Source organism: Talpa occidentalis, unplaced genomic scaffold (assembly GCF_014898055.3).
Source record: "Talpa occidentalis isolate TD23 unplaced genomic scaffold, MPIMG_talOcc4v2.1 talOcc4.13, whole genome shotgun sequence".
NCBI lineage: Eukaryota > Metazoa > Chordata > Mammalia > Eulipotyphla > Talpidae > Talpa > Talpa occidentalis.
This window is the reverse complement of record NW_023601322.1, coordinates 36,029,907-36,050,434: the sequence shown is the minus strand read 5'-3', so window position 1 is coordinate 36,050,434 and position 20,528 is coordinate 36,029,907. Positions and strand designations below refer to the sequence as shown.

The 20,528-nt window shown below is 40.0% G+C and overlaps 1 protein-coding gene across 5 annotated transcripts in view; it reads right to left on the bottom strand.

Annotated features, from left to right (window-relative positions):
- CHST9 (carbohydrate sulfotransferase 9) overlaps positions 1-20,528 on the bottom strand; it is a 263,796-nt gene that overhangs the window by 20,148 nt on the left and 223,120 nt on the right. For all 5 annotated transcript variants that reach the window (XM_054694118.1, XM_054694117.1, XM_054694115.1 and 2 more), the window contains one exon: positions 12,819-12,856. In XM_054694118.1, the coding sequence (XP_054550093.1) occupies positions 12,819-12,856 (38 nt within the window). The remainder of the gene's footprint in view (positions 1-12,818; positions 12,857-20,528) is intronic.

Here is a 20,528-nt window from a genome sequence, read left to right as displayed (position 1 = left end):
GGTTTTATTTTTCAGGATGATACTACTTAGCTACAGATAGATATTATCTAGGTATCTAGGTAAGGCCTAACCGTGTGGGGATATAAATAATGTAGACAAGAAAATACAAAGGGGCAGAAAAATAAAGTTGGAGCATAAAAGTGTAAAGATATGCAAGTTTCCCCTGTACCCTCCCACTTCCAGGGATATGGGGTGGTGACCTTGAAACTAGCTATCCCTTGATTCTAGCTTCACTGGCAAGGGCTTATTTTTTTTTTTTATCACCTAAGTCAACCCTATTCCACTGATGACAGGGCCCACTTCAGCTGCTGTGTCACTCCACCATATTTTGTGGATGTTCAATTGATTATCAACCTTTAATAAAACATTAAAAGAAAAAAAAACTTTGTACTTCTGTGTTTGTGATAGTTGGGGTCTTCCAAAGCACAAAGCCTCTCTTGATTATGTTATGCTTGAACCCAAATACTAGCCTGGACTTTCCTGGAGAGGGTTGGGGGAGGGTCTTAGGATCTGTGGTAAAAAAGCTTCTATTGCACAGGCAAAGATAATAATCAACGCTAAAAATGGGGGAGGTATTTCTCCTTTGTTTTTGTTTTCCAGCATAGAAGAGCTGTTCAATGACTGGTATTTTACAAACTACCAGCATACCTCAGTTTATTGCACTTCACTGTATTTTACTTTGCAAATATTGCCAGTTTTACAAACTGAAGGTCTGTGGGAACCCTGCATTAAGTTACTATTACCATTTTTCTGATAGTATGTACCTATTTCTGTGTCACATTTTGGTAATTCTTGTAATATTTCTAGATTTTTCTTTCACCACTGTATCTGTTATGGTGATCTATGATCAGTAATCTTTGATGTTACCACTGAAATTGTCTGGGGGCCCTACCAACCGTGCCCATATAAGATAGCAAACTTAATCAATAAATATTGTGTTTGGTCCAAATTGTCTCTCTCCCTCTCCTTGGCCTCCCTGCTCCCAACAATATGGATATTAAGCCAGTTCATAACCCTACAGTGATTTCTAAGTGTTGAAATGAAGAGTAACATGTTTCTCACTTGGAAACAAAAGCTAGCAATGATTAATTTTGTTGAGAAAGACATGCTGAAAGCCATGATATGACAAAAGCTAGAACTCTCGTGAAAAAGTTAGCTAAGTTAAAAAAAAAAAAAGTTAGCTAAGTTGCAAATGCAAAGGTAAAGTTTTTAAGGAAAATTTAAAATGCTATTCCAATGAACACATGAATGATAAAAGTGAAACAGGTGTTTTGCTGATATGGAGTGAGTTTTGAGTGGCCTACATAAAAAACCAAGGCAACCAAAACATTCCCTTGAGCCACAGCCTAATTCAGAGCAAGGTTGAGAGAGGTTAGAAAGTCACAGAAGAAAACTGTGAAGCCATCAGAGGTTGGTTCATGAAGAAAGAAGGTATTTCCATAACATCAAAGCACAAGTTGAAGCAGTGTGTACTGATATAAAAGTTGCAGCAGATTATTCACAAGATCTAGCTAAGATCATAGATAAAGGTGGTTACACTAAACAACAGGTTTTCAATATAAGCAAAAAAGTCTTGTGTTGTAAGGAGATGCCATCAGGGACTTACATAGGTATGGAGAAACCAATGCCTGGCTTAAAGTGTCAAAGGATGAACTGACCCTCTTGTTAGGGACTAATGCAACTGTTGAATTTAAATTGAAGTCAGTGCTCATTTACCATTTGAAAATACCGGGGCTATTAAGAGATATGCTAAATCTACTCTTCCTGTGCTCTATAAATGAAACAAAGAAGGCTTGATGACAGAATATCTGTTCACAAAGTGGTTTATAGACTATTTTAAGCCATTGTTGAGGGCTTATTGCTCATTGACAATGCACCTGATTATTCAAGAGTTCTGATGGGAACATACAAAATTAATGTTGTTTTCAGTCCTATTAACACAAAACCCATGCTGCAGCTCATCACTCAAGGAGTATATTTATTTTCAAGCATTATTATTTAAGAAATACATTTGTAGACTGGGTGCACAGGGGAGTACGTCCCCGCATTGCCATTTTAGAACAGGGACCTTTCTCCAGTAAAGACTGCTTGAAACTGGCAGAAGGCTCCCTGAGGAGCCAGAGGTGAGCTGGGAATTTCACCTGCACCAGGCCCCTTCTGGCCAGCAGTCTGAGCCCAGAGGGGAAGCAGGCACCCACCGCCGGGGCAGACCAGGCGCATAGGGGAGTACATCCCCGCATCACCATTTTAGAACAGGGACCTTTCTTCAGTAAAGACTGCTTGAAACTGGCAGAAGGCTCCCGGAGGAGCCAGAGGTGAGCTGGGAAGTTCACCAGTGCCAGGCCCCTTCTGGCGAGCAGTCCCAGCCCAGAGGGGGAGCAGGCACCCAAGGGCTGGGCAGACAGGGCGTGCAGGGGAGTGTGTCTCCGCATTGCCACTTTAGAACAGGGACATTTCTTCAATAAAGACTGCTTGAAACTGGCAAAAGACTCCCTCTGGAGCCAGAGGGAGAAGGTTCCCTGTGCAGCCAGAGGTGAGCTGAAGGCCCCCACAAGCCTGGTCCCAACTGGCAGGAAGTTGGAGCCCAGAGGTAGATTCAGTGATTTGGAACCCAGATTCCAATCCAGCTGCCCCACCTCCAGGGAAGTTTGTGTGACTTCAAGACACACCTTTGTAATTAAACACAGAAGGAGGAAATATTCTGTGACAGCAACAATTAACATACTCAAAGTACCGCTGCCTCACTAGACTTCTGGCATAACAGTATTTGACTCGTTTAGACCACCAGTTTCCGAACCCCACAAAGAGCACACCAAAAAGATGCCGGCCAGTACCACCAACACAGTGTCCCAATGCATATAGCAAATTAGAAAACATGCAGTAGGGAAAAGAAAAACTACATGCAACCCAGCAACTCCTCAGGAAAAAGACACACCACAAAAAGAAAACCACCCACCAGAATGCAATGACAGTAACTTGGAAGAACTTCTGAGCCTTCCAAAAAGAGAATTTAAAATTGCTGTGATTAAAAAACTGACAGAAGTCATAAAGGAAAACAATGATAAGGGTAAAATAATCAATGATCAGAAGAATAAAAGTGAGTCCCTAAAGAAGGAAGTAAAACAAATGCAGGAGATCAAAGAATTAATGGAGGCACTAAAGAATTCTAGGAAAAGCAATGAAAGCAGAATAGATGAAATGGAAGAACGAATAAGTACTCTTGAAGACACAGAAATAAAAAGAACCAAAACAGAAAAGGAAAGAGAAGTATGAAGGAAAAAGACCGAAGAAAGACTTTGGGAACTATCTGACTCCATGAGGAAAAGAAATAAGAGTTATAGGAATCCCAGAAGGAGAGGAGAGATATGTAGGAACAGAGAAAATATTTAAGGAAATAATTGAAGAGAACTTCCCAAACGTGAAGAAGGAGCTGAAAGTTGATATACAAGAAGCAAGAAGAACACCAAACTTCCATGATGAAAGGAAAAATACAGCAAGACACATAATAGTAAAGTTCCCAAGAATCCAAGACAAGGGAAAAATAATGAAGCTGACAAGAGGGAAGAAATAGATAACATTCAAAGGAAAAACCAATCAGACTGACATCAGACTTCTCCGAAGAAACACTACGGGCAAGGAGAGAGTGGAGGGACATAGTCAACAGACTCCATGAAAACAAATGCCAACCAACAATACTCTATCCTGCAAAGCTCACCTTCCTCTATGAAGAAAGAATAAGGACCTTCCCAGGCAAACAGAAACTCTGGAATTTCATTATGAGTAAACCCCCAATCCAAAAAATACTACAAGGAGTCCTAAAGCCAGAACCTCAGAGGGATGAGTAACAATGAAAGAAGGCCAAAAAAAAAAAGTTATTAAAAGAATAAATAAAATCAAAGGAAAGACAAACACAATGGCAAATACAGATGCTAACATATCAATATTAACTCTAAATGTAAATGGACTAAACGCCTCAATAAAAAGACACAGAGTCGCAGGCTGGATTAAGAACAAAACCTGGCTGTCTCCAGGAAATACATTTAGCTACAAAAGATAAAAATAGACTCAAAGTTAAAGGATGGAAACAATCCTACAAGCAAATAGACCAAAAAGGAAAGCAGGAACAGCTATACTAATATCAGATAAAACAGATTTCAAACTCAAAAAGGTAAATAGTGACCCCAACAGTCACTACATTTTGATCAAGGGGACAATACTTCAAGAAGAAATAACACTCATTAACATATATTCACCAAACGAAGGAGCACCAAAATATATCAGACAACTATTGTCATCTTTGAAAACAGCCATCAGAGAAAACACATACATAGTGGGAGACTTCAACACACCACTATCAACAATGGATAGATCAATGAGACAAAAAATAAGTAGAGACACTAAAGCTCTAAATGAGGATCTAGAGTGCTTGGGCTTAACAGACATCTATAGAACACTAAACCCAAAAAAATCTGAGTACACATTTTTCTCAAGCGCACACGGATCATTCTCCAGGATCAATCACATACTGGGACACAAGACAAACATCAACAGATACACCAAGAATTGAAATCATACCAAGCATCTTTTCTGACCATGAAGGCATCAAAGTAGAAATAAACCATAAAAAGAAGGCAAGGAATTCTCCTACCTCATGGAGATTGAACCCCACACTACTGGAAGACCACTGGACTAATGAGGAGATCAAAGAAGAACTTAAAAAATTCTTTGAATTGAATGACAAGGAGGACACCAATTTCCTAAATGTATGGGATGCAGCAAAAGCAGTAATAAGAGGAAAATATATAGCAATAGAGGCTCACATCAAGAAACAAGAAAGAACTCAAAGAAACAACCTAATCTTGAAGCTCAAAGATCTAGAAAAAGAAAAACCAAAAAAAAAACCCCAAAACCAGTAGAAGAAAAGAAATAATAAAAACCAAAGCAGAAATAAATGAAATTGAAACTAAAAAAAACAATCCAAAAGATCAATGAAACCAAGAGCTGGTTCTTTGAAATAATAAATAAAATAGACAAACCCCTAGGGCCTCCCCGGTGGCGCAGCGGTTGAGCGCTGGGTTGCGGAGCTGCCTGCAGCCTCTGCAGCACCGGTTCGATCCTCGGCTGCTCCCCGGCCACCGGAGAAGGGTCCCACATGGCGTGCAGACCTCTCCTGCCGCCCGCTGCTCCCCTCAGCAGTGTGCTTCGGTCCTTCTGCCTGCTCTGCTCCCCGCTCCTGCTCTGGTGAATTCTCTCACTCCCCGTGCTTCTGACTGTACACTGTGCTTGTATAATTAAATAAATGAATAAATAAATAAATAAATCTTTAAAAAAAAATAGACAAACCCCTAGCCAAGCTCACAAAGGAAAAAAGGGAAAAAAGCACAAATAAACAGGATCATCAATGAAAGAGGAGAAATCACAACGGACATAGCAGAAATAGAAAGAATAATCAGAAACTACTATGAACAGCTATATGGAAACAAGTTAAACAATCTAGAGGAGATGGACAAATTCCTACAACTCTACAATCACCCAAAGCTAGATAAAGAAGAAATAGAACATCTAAACAGACCAATTACAAGCAGTGAAATTGAAATGGTAATCAAAAACCTCCCCAAAAACAAAAGCCCAGGACTTGATGGATTTAAAAATGAATGCTACCAAACATTCAGAGATGAATTGGTGCCTATCTGTCACAAACTCTTCCAAAAAATTGAGAAGGAAGGGATAATACCAAACACATTCTATGAAGCCAACATTACACTAATACCAAAACCAAACAAGGACAACACAAAAAAGAAAACTAAGGCCAATCTCCCTAATGAACACTGATGCAAAAATCCTCAATAAAATTTTAGCTATCAGAATCCAACAATGTATCCACAAGATAATTCACCATGACCAAGTAGGATTCATTCCGGGGACACAAGGATGGTTCAACATCTGAAAATCAATCAACGTTATCCAACACATCAACAAAAAGAAATATTAAAACCATATGATAATATCAATAGATGCCGAGAAAGCTTTTGACAAAGTGCAATAGGTATTCATGATAAAAATCCTTGAAATTCTTGGGATACAAGGAACATACCTCAACATCATAAAGGCCATATATGACAAGCCAACAGCCAGTATCATTCTCAATGGCGAAAAGCTGAAAGCATTCCCATTAAGATCTGGAACAAGACAAGGATGTCCACTCTCACCACTGCTTTTCAATATAATACTGGAAGTCCTAGCCAGAGCAATAAGACAAGAGAAAGACATACAAGGAATCCAAATAGGAAAAGAAGAAGTCAAACTATCACTATTTGCAGATGATATGACAATATACATAGAGAACCCCAAAAACTCCACAGAAAAACTAATTCAACTCATCAATCAGTTCAGTAAAGTGGCAGGATACAAAATCAACACACAAAAATCAGTAGCCTTCCTATACAAAAACAATAAATCTGAAGAAGAAGAAATCAAAAAACCATCCCTTTTATTATTGAAACAAAAAAAATCAAATATTTGGGAATAAATCTAACAAAAGAGGTAAAGGACCTATACAAAGAAAACTATAAAACACTGTTAAAAGAAATAGAAGGAGACACAAAGAAATGGAAAGACATCCCTTGCTCATGGATTGGAAGAATAAACATTATTAAAATGGCCATCCTGCCAAAATCAATATACAGATTCAATGCTATTCCAATGTCATTCTTCAAAGAAATAGAACAATTATTGATGAAATTCATATGGAATCACAAAAAACCCCAAATAGCCAAAGCTCTCCTGAAAAAAAAAAGAAGGGAATGGAGGCATCACACTCCCAGACTTCAAACTGTACTACAAAGCTATAATCATCAAAACTGTATGGTATTGGAACAAGAACAGACACACAGACCAATGGGATCGAATAGAAAATCCAGAAATACACCCACAGATTTATGGTCAACTAATCTTTGACAAAGGAGCAAAGACTATGCATTGGAGCAAAGAAAGTTTGTTCAATAAATGGTGCTGGGAAAACTGGGTCGCTACATGCAAAAGAATGAGGCTTGACTACTACCTCATACCATATACAAAACCCAACTCAAAATGGATTAAAGAACTAGATATAAGACCTGAAACCATAAAAAACATAGAAGGAAACATAGGCGAAACACTACATGATATGCACATCAAAGACATCTTTACAGACACATCACCCAAAGCAGTGATAGTGAAGGCAAAGATAAACAACTGGGACTACATCAAATTAAAGAGCTTCTGCACAGCAAAAGAGACAATAACAAAAACAAAGAGAAACCCCACCAACTGGGAGAACATTTTTGCACCCAACACTAATGATAAAGGACTGATCACAAAAATCTGCAAAGAGCTGATGAGACTCAACAACAACAAAGAAAAGAATCCAGTCAAAAAATGGGCAGAAGAGCTAAAAAGAAACTTCTCTGAAGAGGAAATGCAAATGGCCAATAGGTATATGAAAAAATGTTCACCATCACTTGTAATCAGGGAAATGCAAATCAAAACTACCATGAGATACCATCTTACACCAGTGAGAATGGCACATATTAAAAAAAAAATAGCAACAACAAATGTTGGCGAGGTTGTGGAGAAAAAGGAACTCTCCTGCACTGTTGGTGGAAGTGCAAACTGCTCCAACCACTATGGAGAGCTGTGTGGAGATTTCTTGACCTACCTAACATAGAGCTTCCATATGATCCAGCAATTCCACTCCTAGGTATTTACCCAAAGGACACAGAAACATCAATTCCAAAGAGCACCTGCACCCCTATGTTTATAGCAGCACTATTTACAATAGCTAAGCTTTGGAAACAGCCCAAATGCCCAAAAATAGATGACTGGATCAAGAAGATGTGGTCCATATACACTATGGAATTTTACTCAGCATTCAAAAAAGATAAATGCAATTTGTAGCAACATGGATGGCGCTGGAAGGGATCATGCTCAGCAAAATAAGCCAGAAAGAAAAAGAAAAATACCAGATGGTCTCTCTCATAGCAGGAATCTAGAAAACTTAAATAAGAGACCAGGAAAAAGAATAACTATAAGAAAGTAAAAATCAAAATCAACAAACAATTATGAACCAGAGATACTCTATGGGGGGTGGGGGGCCAGGAAAGGAGGTATTGGGGTCAAAATAAGGGGGTTGCAATTGTATGGGGAATATAAAAATAAAATTTAAATTTAAAAAAAAAGAAAAGAAAAAAAAAAGAAATACATTTGTAAGGCTATATCTACCATAGACAGTAATTCTTCTAATGGGTCTAGGCAAACTCAACTGAAAACTATCTGGAAATGATTACCGTTTTAATGTTCATAAGAACATTCATGTTACATGGGAGTAGTTAAAATAACATTAACAGGAGTTTGGAAGAAGTTGCTTCCAACCCTCATAAATGGTTTTGAGGGATTCAAGATTTCTATGCAGGAAGTAACTGCAGATGTGGTGGAAATAGCAACAGAATTAGAATTATAAGTGGAGTCTGAAGAGGTGGTTTAATTGCTACAATCTTACAATAAAACTTGAATGGATGAGGAGTTGCTCTTATGGATGAGCGAAGAATGTAGTTTTTTGAGATGGACTCTACTATTGATGAAGATGCTATGAGCATTGTTGAAATGACAACAAAGAATTTAAAATATTACCTAAATTTGGTTTGAGAGGATCCACTTCAATTTTGAAAGAAGTTCTACTGTGGGTAAAGTGCTATCAAACAACATCACATGCTACAATGAAATCTTTTGTGAAAAGCAAGTCAATCAATGTCAGGGACTTCACTGTTGACTTACTATAAGAAATTGTTACAATCACCTCTACCTTTAGCACCCTGATCAGTCAGTGACCATCAACACTGAAGCAAGAGCCTACACTGGCAAGAAGACAACTCACGAAAGCTCAGATGATGGTCAGCATTTTCAGCAGTATTTTTAATTAAGGTATGCACATAGAATTTTTTTAAAGACATAATGTGCATTTAGTAGATGACAGTAGAGTGTCAATATAACTTTTATATATGTCGTGGGAAACCAAGAAAATTGTGTGACTTGCTCTATTGTGATATTCTCATTGTTGTGGTAGTCTGGAACTAGATACACAATACCTCTGAGGTGAGCCTTTAAAGTGGAGCAGAATGGACGATGAAGGTTACTGTGGGGTGACACTGAAGCAGAACTGTGTTGAAAAGCCATCAAGGAAGCAAGAAGAGAGTCAGGAGGAAGCATGGACCTTGGGCAGCAGAGGAGAAGCTGGACTGGAGAGGGTGACAGATCACATCAGAAATGCTCAATGGCCAGAGGCAGAGGTGGCATGATGACTCTGAGGTTTCCAACTCGTCAGGGTTGAACTTTGACCCCTACAGAGATATGCTGAAGTCCTAATTCTCAATGCCAGTGAATGTGGCTAGGAACTTTGCAGGAATAATCAAGTAGATGTCATCATGGGTCCTAAGCCACTATAGCTGGTGTCCTCACAGAAGAGACACAGAGAGAAAAGCCATGTGATGACAGAGGCAGAGACTGAAGCGATGTAGCTACAAGCCAAGGAATGCCAAGGACTGTTGGTTGTCTCCAGAAGCTAGGATGAAGCAAGAAAGGGTTATCCCCTGCAGGTTTCAGGGGGAACATGGCCCTACTGATACTTGGGTTTTGGGCTTTGAGCCTCTAGAACTGTTTAATAATACATTTCTGTTATTTGAAAGCACCTGGTTTGTGCCAGTTTGTCACAGCAATCTTAGGAGTCAAATCCATAAGCTGTAACAGTGTGCAGATGGTTCTTGGCAAGGGGCAATTGGTAATGGTAAGGCTCTGTCACAGAGTCTGAACTGTGAACATTCTCAGTAACACACATATCCCCTGCACAAGAAATGAAGTCCCATATTCAGTGTCCCTCTGTCACCTAGCTGTACAAAAACAAAGTATTATTTCACTCTGGGTTTCAATTATCTACTATCCAAAAAGGCATAAACAGAAACTATTGATTTCCTACAGGTTTCAATTGTCTATTCTCCAATACAAGGCAGTTTTCAAAAGTTTACTTAGAAGGTTTCTGTGTTCAGTTTTCCCATTCTCAACATGAACACATTTTGATTTGGTTTTGAAGGTATTCTTGTTTGTATTTTAAGCTGTTATCTTTAATCTACTGTAGTAAAAACTATTCAAAAACCTACAGGAGATTTCATCTCTACAAGGCACATTTTTCAGATAGGAAATTGTTGCAGCATTGAACTGCCAGAGAGACAGCTAAAAAAAATGGGTCATGCATTCATCCCATCCTGGGACATAAGCTGCCAGGCGGTTCACTGCTCATTTTTGTCCTCTTCTCGTAAACAAGCTGCATTAACAAGTTACTTTTAAAAAGCATACTAATTTCCCCTGTGAATTACACAGGAAAGAATCCAGCATTCCCTCCAGAGAACTCAAATAGTTGTTTGTTTGCAGAGCTCAGGTGTGGTGAAATAGCTATGAGCTAGAAAATGCATGCAGGGAATGGCCAGCAGGTTCCCATCTCCCCCCAACTCCACCTTGATTTCTCACATTGGTGTGCAACTCATAGCTTGTCTAATGGGAAAAAAAAAAAAAAAGACTGGATTTTCAATTTCAATTTAATTACACAATCTATAGTGCCTGGTGAGTAGGATTTAGGGGCAAGATTAACACTCAACGGTGCTCCATTTTACATTCCTTTCTGATAAAGAACACTCTATTGATTATCAAAGTGAGTTTTCAAAAATGTTTTTCAAAAGCTGAATTCTTTTGGTGGCAGAGTGACAGAAAGAAGGATGGTGATTTCACTTCTTGGTACTTTACCAGACTTTAGATAAATTAGAGGTATAATTTGTCTCTCTGAAGTGTATGGCCTGTACATTCTCAAGAGTTCTCAAGAGTGAGGAGTACCTCTCCAATAGAAATTCCATCGGAGAATTAGAAATACCAGCTGGCATACACTGATTGAACAGTACAACTATCTGTATCTGTTCTGAGACTGTATAACTAATAAAGATCCTTCTTATGTTCAAGTCCAAAGAATTTCACTCTTATTTGAAATGGAAACCATGATGATTTTTTCCAGCATCAAATCAATGTTTAAGATTATGAGTAAATATTTGGTGTTCTATTTTGGTGTCTACATATTTTATTTGTTTAACCAAATATAAAAAGAAGGAAAATACAGGAAATGAATATTTGCCCATAAGAAGTGGCCTTAATATATTTCTTGACCAGCTGCTTAAACATGTTAACTTAATAAAGAAAATAGTTCTGTTTATAAGGAAACATATTCACTATGTGACTTAAAAAAGTAAAAAGGGTAGCAATAAGGTTTACCAGTTTACTGTTGCTCAGCCTTACCAAACCACTTGAGTACATACAAATAAATGAAAATACACTGATAAAGAAGCTAAGCTCAGAAGACAAATACACTATTTGAAACAGAGACCTGATTTTGCCATTGCACAATGACAGTGCTTTCAAATATTAAGAGGACCACTACTAGAAGTCAATATTTACAATTATATTCAAAAGTAAAATCACATCTGATCAGCATTAAATTATGCCTGTTGATTTTGCATTACTAAAATAGCCAAATAAGCTATTTTTTATCGTTTGATAAGTTACAGGGTATCTGGCACAGATTAGGTAAATCTAGAACCTGGGTGGAATGGCAATGGGCTTAAATTAGAATTTCTTTTGGAGCCTATGAGAAGACAACTTTGAAAAACATACCCTTGACTGGTATAAACATATATGTATCCCTTCTGCCTCATAAGGGTGAGTTACAACAATAAAAGACATGGAGATTTGTCTCAGGTGAAGGCTGAGTGTATTTTGTCACAGGCCAATGTCTGCAGTCCCTGAGCCCATTGGTGCAGGTGGCAATAGGAGAAGGTGTAGCCAGAGGGACTTCTGGGAAAGGGCAGACAAGGTTTGGTGAAGATGTCCTTGGTTTCTATGTGTGAATGTGCACCTCAAGCCCCTCAAGAATTATATAGACTGACTCCATTTACTGGTAGATGTAAAAAATAATTCAGTAAAAAATGTTGGATAAGAATATAGTGAAGGGCCTTCCTGGTGGCGCAAGGGATAAGATGCAACCTATGAAGCTATCCGCAGCCACTGCAGCACAAGTTCAAACCCTGACCAGGGAGCTACCCACATAGTGTGGCAGACCTCTCCTGACTCACCTACTGCTCCCCTTAGCAGTGTATTTCAGTCGATCTGCCTGTTTTGTTCCCCACTCTGTCTCTGGTGAGTGCTCTCAACCCCCACAACTCTTGCCTGTACCCTAGTTCTTGTATGTATAAATCTTTAAAAAAAAAATAGTGAAGCAGACAGAAAGATGTTGATGAAATGTGGGATGAAATAAGTGACCCCAAAGGAAAGTCAACTTACAGGATTCCAATGCTGTGGGTTCAGTTCTTAACTTTTTGGGAGGGTGTGACTTTCAACTAGGCTAATTAAAAAGTGGGAAAATCACAGAGAGTAAAGTAGATAAAAGTATCTCTTCGCAGAGGTCAGACATGAACAGAGAGAGGTTTATAAATCAGAACTGGCAGGGTCCTACATCTCTGATGTTTTCCACACTTGGGGGGGATGTTATGGAGGGAAGAAACTAGGCAAGGAAAGTGCATGATTATTATATGCACAAATGACTAGTTATTTGTTCTCAGAACCAGCAACACATATATTTCTTATACCCAATAACCAGCAATGAGCTTTGCTTTTTAAATACATACAAATGCCTATTTAGTAAAGATTAAATCAAAATTTTATATCACAATTTATGAGAGGTGAGAAAATACCTGGTTGGTGATATGTTCCTGGATTTTTTCTCTAGTCACTGAAAAAGAAAGCAAAAAAGAAATTGATCATTAAAATATGAAAATGATTAGAAGTATTGATATTGCTCTGTATTTTACTCACAGCTCCAAGAGCTGTTACGGGCCCTTTGAGCAAGAATTTGTATCACATTATGGAAATTTACAATCACTTTAATAATTGGAATGAAGAAGTCATGTCCTAAACAAAACATATTAGGCTAAGTTCACAGAAAATGGACTGGAAATCTAGGAAGAGTGATATCAAAGGACTGTTTTAAATGTTGGCAGAGAAATGGTGAAGAGATGAAAAGGATGGAAAAAATTTTTAATAACCATTCAAAGGTTTCCAGACAGTGACAATCTATTCAAATATGATACTAACACTGAGCTCATGGATGCTTGAGGACTAGACTAGGAGGTTTAAAAAGGTAGAAGGTAGAGTGTTACTTTTTGAAACTTTTCTCTCACTTGTGCACATGATAAAAACATTATAATTTGCTGTTATAGTAAGAGAAAACAAAGTACACATCAACAGTTCTATGAATGAATGGGATCAAGAGAGTAAAGAATCACATGAGATTCTGAAATGAGTCCTTCAGTATAAAATGAAAGGACACTAGAGAGTTACTTAAATCTACACAAAAATTAATAGTACTGGTAAAGATCTACATATTGATTAATATAAAATACAATTAAACCTATTTCTGATCGTAAAAAAAGAAAAATATCAGTAATGCATGTTGGTAACAGAGGGATATAAAGATTCTAAAATAACAAATTTAGTTGCGAAAATAACTTGTAAGTGCTCAAGGCAATGCATGTCTTAAGTAGAAGGGAAAAAAATTAGTAATAATAAATAGCCATCAAGTCACCAGGAAAGACAGGAAAGAGATGCTGTGGTTATTATGTGCTTATGAATATCTCGGTATTACATACATGCTGTTAAATATGTTCTTTTTTATTTTAATGTAGATAATTGTATATCGTCACACATCTACAAGAAATAAGACAGAAATCCCAAGTACCCTTTACACAGCTTTCCCCCGGTAACATCTGGAATATCTACAGAACAGTATCTAACAGAATACCCGACAACACACAGCACGTTTCCAGCACAAGCATCCTTCATGCTGCCTCAGCCTCTACCGTCCTGCCACTACCCTCTGCATCCCCAACAACCACTCCTCTGTTCCTGTTTCTATCATTTCATCATTTCCACAATGTTATGGAAATGAGATCATACATATCACAACCTTTCAGGACTGACTTTCCTCACTCAGCATTGTGATTGGAGAGTCCTAGGTTGTTGCTCGCATTCTTGGGTGTTCATTCCTCTTTATTATTCAGTGGTTTTCCATGGTATGGAAGCACAAAAGTTTGTTTAGTCATTCACCTGTTAAAGGACATCTGTGCAGTGTCTAGGTATGGCTATTATGAATAAAGCTGCTATTAACATTTGTGTACAGGTATTTATGTGACCATGTCTTTACTTCTGTGGTCTAAATGTCCTGGGGTGTAATTGATGGGTTTAAGGTAGTACATGTTGAGTTGTTTAAGAAACTGGTAAATTGTTTTCTGAAAAAGACATGTAAAACTAATTCAAACAATTGTCATGCTTCATTTTGGCTGTTCCTCAAGTAGCACACCCAAACCAACTAACTGCTGGGTCCTGTGCTAAGTCCTGCACATGCATGATATCCATGGAGGAATCTTGTAAAATAGAGATTATTATTATTATTACTAAAACTTCAAAACAGGCAAAAATAAACAGTATTGTTTACATGTATTCATAGGTGATTAAGGCAAGGCAATGGAATGATTATCACATAAAATATTCTTTGAGCTTATTCTGCTATTAATAATTTTCTATTTTTTCCATTGAATGCAATTTACTATGTTTGCTACCTCTCCTCTTCTAATGTTTGTAGAAAGCATATAAATGTATATCATTTTCTTTATTTCTTCTGAGTAGTCTTTGCTGCTTCTTACCAGTTTAGACACAGAGTGCATCTTTGTAAGTATTTCAAGATATCCATTATAATTTAATCTGACATATAAATTTAGAATTTTTAAATTTCCAATGAATAGAGTTTTGTTCTATAATTTTCTTGCTTAGCCTCTAATTTTGTTCCATTTTCATCAAAGAATATCAAATATATAACATTAATCCTTGGTATTTTCTATATTAAGACTTGAATTGTGGTCTAAGCTATAGATTGTTACTCCTGTTTCATTTTAGATTAGGAGACTAGGGATCAAATAAATTACAAATGTGTCCAAGTTTACATGGCTATAGGGGCACGATGGGCACAGAGCAGGATTTCTAGGATCCAAGCAGACCAGAATGGGTAAAGGAGGAGTCCTGGAGCCCTCAATGATATTCTCAGGCTTTTATTGAGGTTTTAAATGTAGTGTGGCAAACAGGTACATGGCAGGCTAGGGTGCCGGGAGGGCCAGGAGGCCGCCAGGCCTCTAAGCACCTGGCAAGTCTTCACTCTGGGCTTCTCCCTCTCTTCTGGCTTTCTCTCCCTCCTTCCCTCTCCTGCCTCTCTCCTGCTTCTGCTTTTTCTCTTAGCCACTATTTCAATTCTCCTCCCATGGCCCACAATGTAACAACTGCAGGTGCCCCATGAGGCAGGGCAATCCTAATGGTGGGAGGGCAGAAAAGCCTGAAAACCATTTACCCTACAATCCACTCCCTCAGGGTTTTCTGCCATACAATGTATATATAGGTATATACAAGTTTCCTTTAACAAACATAAACACAGGAGCCATGGCCCACAAAAGAAAATGCAACACAAATAATTCAGGCAGGCACCAACCTAGTGGCAAAAGATAATTTTTTTTTTTTTTTTTTTTTTTTTATAGAGGCATGTTTTCTTTCTTTCTTTCTTTCTTTGTTTTGTTTATACATGCACTGGGAACAGTCAGAAGCGCGGGAGGGTGAGAGAATTCACCATAGCCAGAGCGGGGAGCAGAGCAGGCAGAAGGACCGAAGCACACTGCTGAGGGGAGCAGCGGGCGGCAGGAGAGGTCTGCGCGCCATGCGGGACCCTCCTCTGGTGGCCGGGAAGCAGCCGGGGATCGAACCGGCGGCGCAGAGGCCGCGGGCAGCTTCGCAACCCAGCGCTCAACCACTGCGCCACCGGGGAGGCCCCAAAAGATAATTTTTTGCACCAGCAGATGATCCACTGTGTCTGCTGGCCAAGGCACTGCTCATACGAGGGAGGGGAACCACTTGGGCATCTGCCGTCACAAGCCAGAAGCTGTCAGGCTTCCTGGCCTTCTCTGGCTGTAGTCTCAGCCACAAGCCACATACCACATCCACCCCCAGGATGCACTCACTCCTGGATTGGGGAGTCTGTATTTTGGGGGTAATTGCCCAACCCTCAGGGTTTCTGTCTGTGGTCACTCCAACACTTTCATAGCTACCAATGCAACATGCAGACCCCTGCTCTCAGGCCAACCCATTGCACATGTACATGGGTCGGGGATCCCTGGATACAAGCTCCACATGTGGCCTCTATTGGGTCCCCTTTTTGGCTTGGGCTCCACCACAAGCCACACCCCCCATCCATCTCCCAAGGACTGGTTCCTCAACAACTCACCCTCACTCAACCGGGAGCAGGGCATCTCCCACAGGTGATTTTAAGAGACTCACTGGCCCTCTTTAGCATACTTAGGCTGCTTAACAGCTGCTCAGGGCTTCCCAATCTCAGCACCAGCTTTTGCCTTTCTAAGTTGGCTTATTTCCTCTGCCTAGCTGCTGGGTAGTACACAGGCTGCTTTTGGCAATCAACGCCCACTGGCCATCCCCAGATTCCCATCTCCTGGGGGGGGGGAGTGTAAAAACAATACCATCCTCCCCCAGGGTCCCCAAAACATTACCCTGCCAAAGTTCCTCCACCTTCTGGCAGGATTGTAAGTCCAAGTCCATCAGCCTTTTCCTGCATCGGCACTAGTGAGCTCCAATTCCTGGTTCTTTCTTCCCCAACAATTCTGCTGTCTCAGGGTAGTGGGCTGGTCCTTGCAGACCATCTCCTCCTCCAGGCAAGATCTGTCCTGCAGCTCCCAAGCCTTGTCCACCTCCTGTGCTACTGCAGCATCTCTAGCTCTTCCCACAGCTCCTGGACTCTGGTCAACACCTGTGCTGCCATGGCACATCCAGCATTGTCACAGGCTCACAGTCTGCTCTTCCTCAGTCCCTCCTGAGGTCTTTGGAGGGTTCCATACCCGTCTGCTTCGAATTATCTTGCTGACTTATGCCAATTATAGTGGCAGGATGGGCACAGTGCAGGTTTCTAGGATCTGAGCAGACTAGACCAGGTAAAGGAGGAGTCCTGGAGACCTCAGTGACATTCTCAGGTTTTATTGAGCTTTTAAATGTAGTGTGGCAAACAGGTACATGGCAGGCAGGGGTGCGGGGGGGCCAGGAGGCCACAAGGCCTCCAAGCCCCTGGCAAGTCTTCACTCTGAGCTTTTCTCTCTCTCTTCTGGCTTTCTTTCTTCCCTTCGCTCTCCTGCTTCTGTTTCTTTTAGCCACTATCTCAATACTCCTCCCATGGCCCACAGAAGTAAATAAGACAGTTTGCAACAATGTACCAACTGCAGGTACCCCATGAGGCAGAGCAATCCTAATGCTGGGAGGACAGAAAAGCCTAAAAAACCATTTACCCTACAATGGCCTACTAGTCAAAGGATACACCAAGTCTTCCAGTGCAATGCTACTACTCTTTTTTTTTTTAAATTTATTTATTTTTATACAAGAACTGGGGTACAGGCCAGAGGCACGGGAGGGTGAGAGGATTCACCGGAGACAGAGTGGGTAACAGAACAGGCAGATGGACCAAAATACACTGCTGAGGGGAGCAGTGGGTGTGGCAGGAGAGGTCTGCCACGCCATGTGGGAATCTCCCTGGCCAGCTGGGAATTGAACCCTCGCTGCAGAGGCTGCAGGCAACTTCACAGTGCAGCGCTCAACCCTCTGCGCCACTGGGGAGGCCCGCAATGCTGCTACTCTTAAGACACAGCAACAATTGATTTTCAGTATAAACCCACTTTTATCCACCCCATATTTGGGTCTGTCCCTCCAGCTTTTGATTAGATGAGGACTAGAAGGGGAGGAAATAAGAATGCTTGACGAGATTGTTGGCGAGACCGACTGGTTAAGAATGAGCATTTGTTCAAACATGTCTATCCAGAAGATAATCTTGAACTCCACTATGAAAAAGGACAATAAGAAATCAACTAAAACTGTGCTCCTGGTTGCCTATCATGTATTTCTACATAAGGTTAAAGGAGTATATATATCAATGGTTAATAGCAACATACTTCCAGAAACCTCTGCATTCCCCATACCAACACCATTGGTTGCACCTCCCATGGCAGATCATTCACAAAAAAGAGCTACTTTCAAATCCTTAAATTTTAACCAAATCTGTCTTAAAAAAAATAAAGCAGAATAAGCTGCAGAGGGAAATTGTGGACATTGTTGGCTTAGCCTCTGATGAACAAAGTTTTGGGACACTATTGTCCATCATGAGCCTCAGGAATGGACATTATAGAAGCCCCCAAACAGACTCACCAAAATTTAAGGGGCTCTGTTTTTCAAAAATGTGTAATTCTCTGATGACTGCTTCAAATTTGCCAAACTCTGTTGAGAGACTCACTAATCAGAGGAATCGGTTCCTCTGAAATATGCCCACACAGAGAAAATGGGGAGGAGACAGGAGTCTCACAGACTTTCTGAAATCACATACAGATTTGCAAGAATCTGCAGTTCAAAGGCCCAACATGAGAAATAATTTATGATTCCAACTCCTGTGGAACACATTTAGTCCCTCAAAACTGCAGACTCATTAGTTGTTTAGCAATTTCCTCCAATTTAACAAATGAAAGATATGAGCCAAATGCAGTATATTCATTCTAAAAACATAATTCCTTTAAAGTATCAGATGCCTTCTAAGTGCTAGGTGTACAAAGATGTACACAGCAGGAATTCCATCCTCAACAAGGTCAAGGTCAAGTGGGAGAAAGAGAGAACTAAAGATAGAAATGATACCTCATTTTATATTTTCACAGAGTTATGAATGATCTGCCATGGGAGGTGCAACCAATGGTGTTGGTGTGGGGAATGCAGAGGTTTCTGGAAGTATGTTGCTATTAACCATTGATATATATACTCCTTTGAACTTATGTAGAAATACATGATAGGCAACCAGGAGCACAGTTTTAGTTGATTTCTTACTGTCCTTTTTCATAGTGGAGTTCAAGATTATCTTCTGGATAGACATGTTTGAACAAATGCTTAGAGATATGCTGAATAAAAGAACTTAAAAAATAGTGGAAGGTAGGAATAGGAAAAACAAGAAGGTGGAACTTGAATCAGACCTTCAAAGTGGATAGATTCTGTAAAACATCTCTCTCTCTCTCTTTCTCTCTCTCTCTCTCACACTCACACACACACACACACACACACACACACACGTGTGACTAGAGGTGAGGGTTGAGGAGCAACTGCTATTGCACAGGTAGTTTTTGAATACTTGGAAAATTAATTGACTTCAGTTAGAAATAACAGGCAGTTTGGGGGCAATTATGGTTTCTTTGGCAAAGGAAAATAAAACTGGTGAATAGGTTGGATAGATGAGGGAGAGAAGTTGAGGATATGGAGTGGGCTTTGGTAGAGAACAGAGCAGGTGATAGACTGGAGGTTAGACTAGGGAGGGAGAATAGGGAAGAATGATAAAGAGGAAAAATCAAACAAGCAAAAGGAGGAAATGTTTGCAAGAAACTGGTAACAAATGGGTAATATTTGATGAGCTACCATATGTCACACATGGATCCTGAGCTCTGAGGTTTCACTTTTGACCAAGACAGCCTTGGTCCCTGACTGCTCCCAAAGAACCTATTGGCTCAGAACCCTCCTTTGGTGTGAGGAATGAATAGGCATGCTTATTTCTGCACAATCATGGCATTTCTTATTTCTGCACAATCACCCACTTTTAGCATTATCCTTTTTCTACGCATGCTCAAACTGTTCTGAAGTGTTGAGATTGGGCAAGGAGAAGAAGGTGAGGTTGGGCATCTCCTCCTCTCTGTTGGGGTATGAGAAGTAACTTGAAATGCTACAACTGTGGGATTCTGGAGTGCTGTACCCCCTTCCTCTCCATCAAATAGTATTTTAGGAAGGAACCTGAGAATGTGGGGAAGAGGACCAATAGCACCATCTGAAACAGATGGATAATCTGGTTAACTAGTCCCTTATCTTTATCTTGCAAAAGAGCACAAAGAGGAAGCCATTGCTTATGAAAATGCTCAAGGACAATAAAATACGTCAAGGGGTGGGGAGGCAAAGACAGGACCTGAGGAGGGTGTCACAGAAGTCTGTGGGCAGCAGAGCAATGTCTCAGTGTTGTTAGAATCTATCTGCAATTCATGCTAAACTGTGCACAGCTATTGCCTTGCTGCAGAGGCGCAACAGCTTGCCTGTGGTGTGTGGTCATACCCTTCTGGTGGCCTCCCTGATTCCCCTCTTGTTCTGTGTCAGCTCCTTAACTATATCCTATATGCTTTGTACCATCTGCTCCTTGTCCATCTCTCCAGTCTCACCTAGTCATATGTTTTCTCTCCATATCCACCCTTCCAGTCACTTGGATCTCATATTAATTCTGGTTCTTGTTGATATATCAT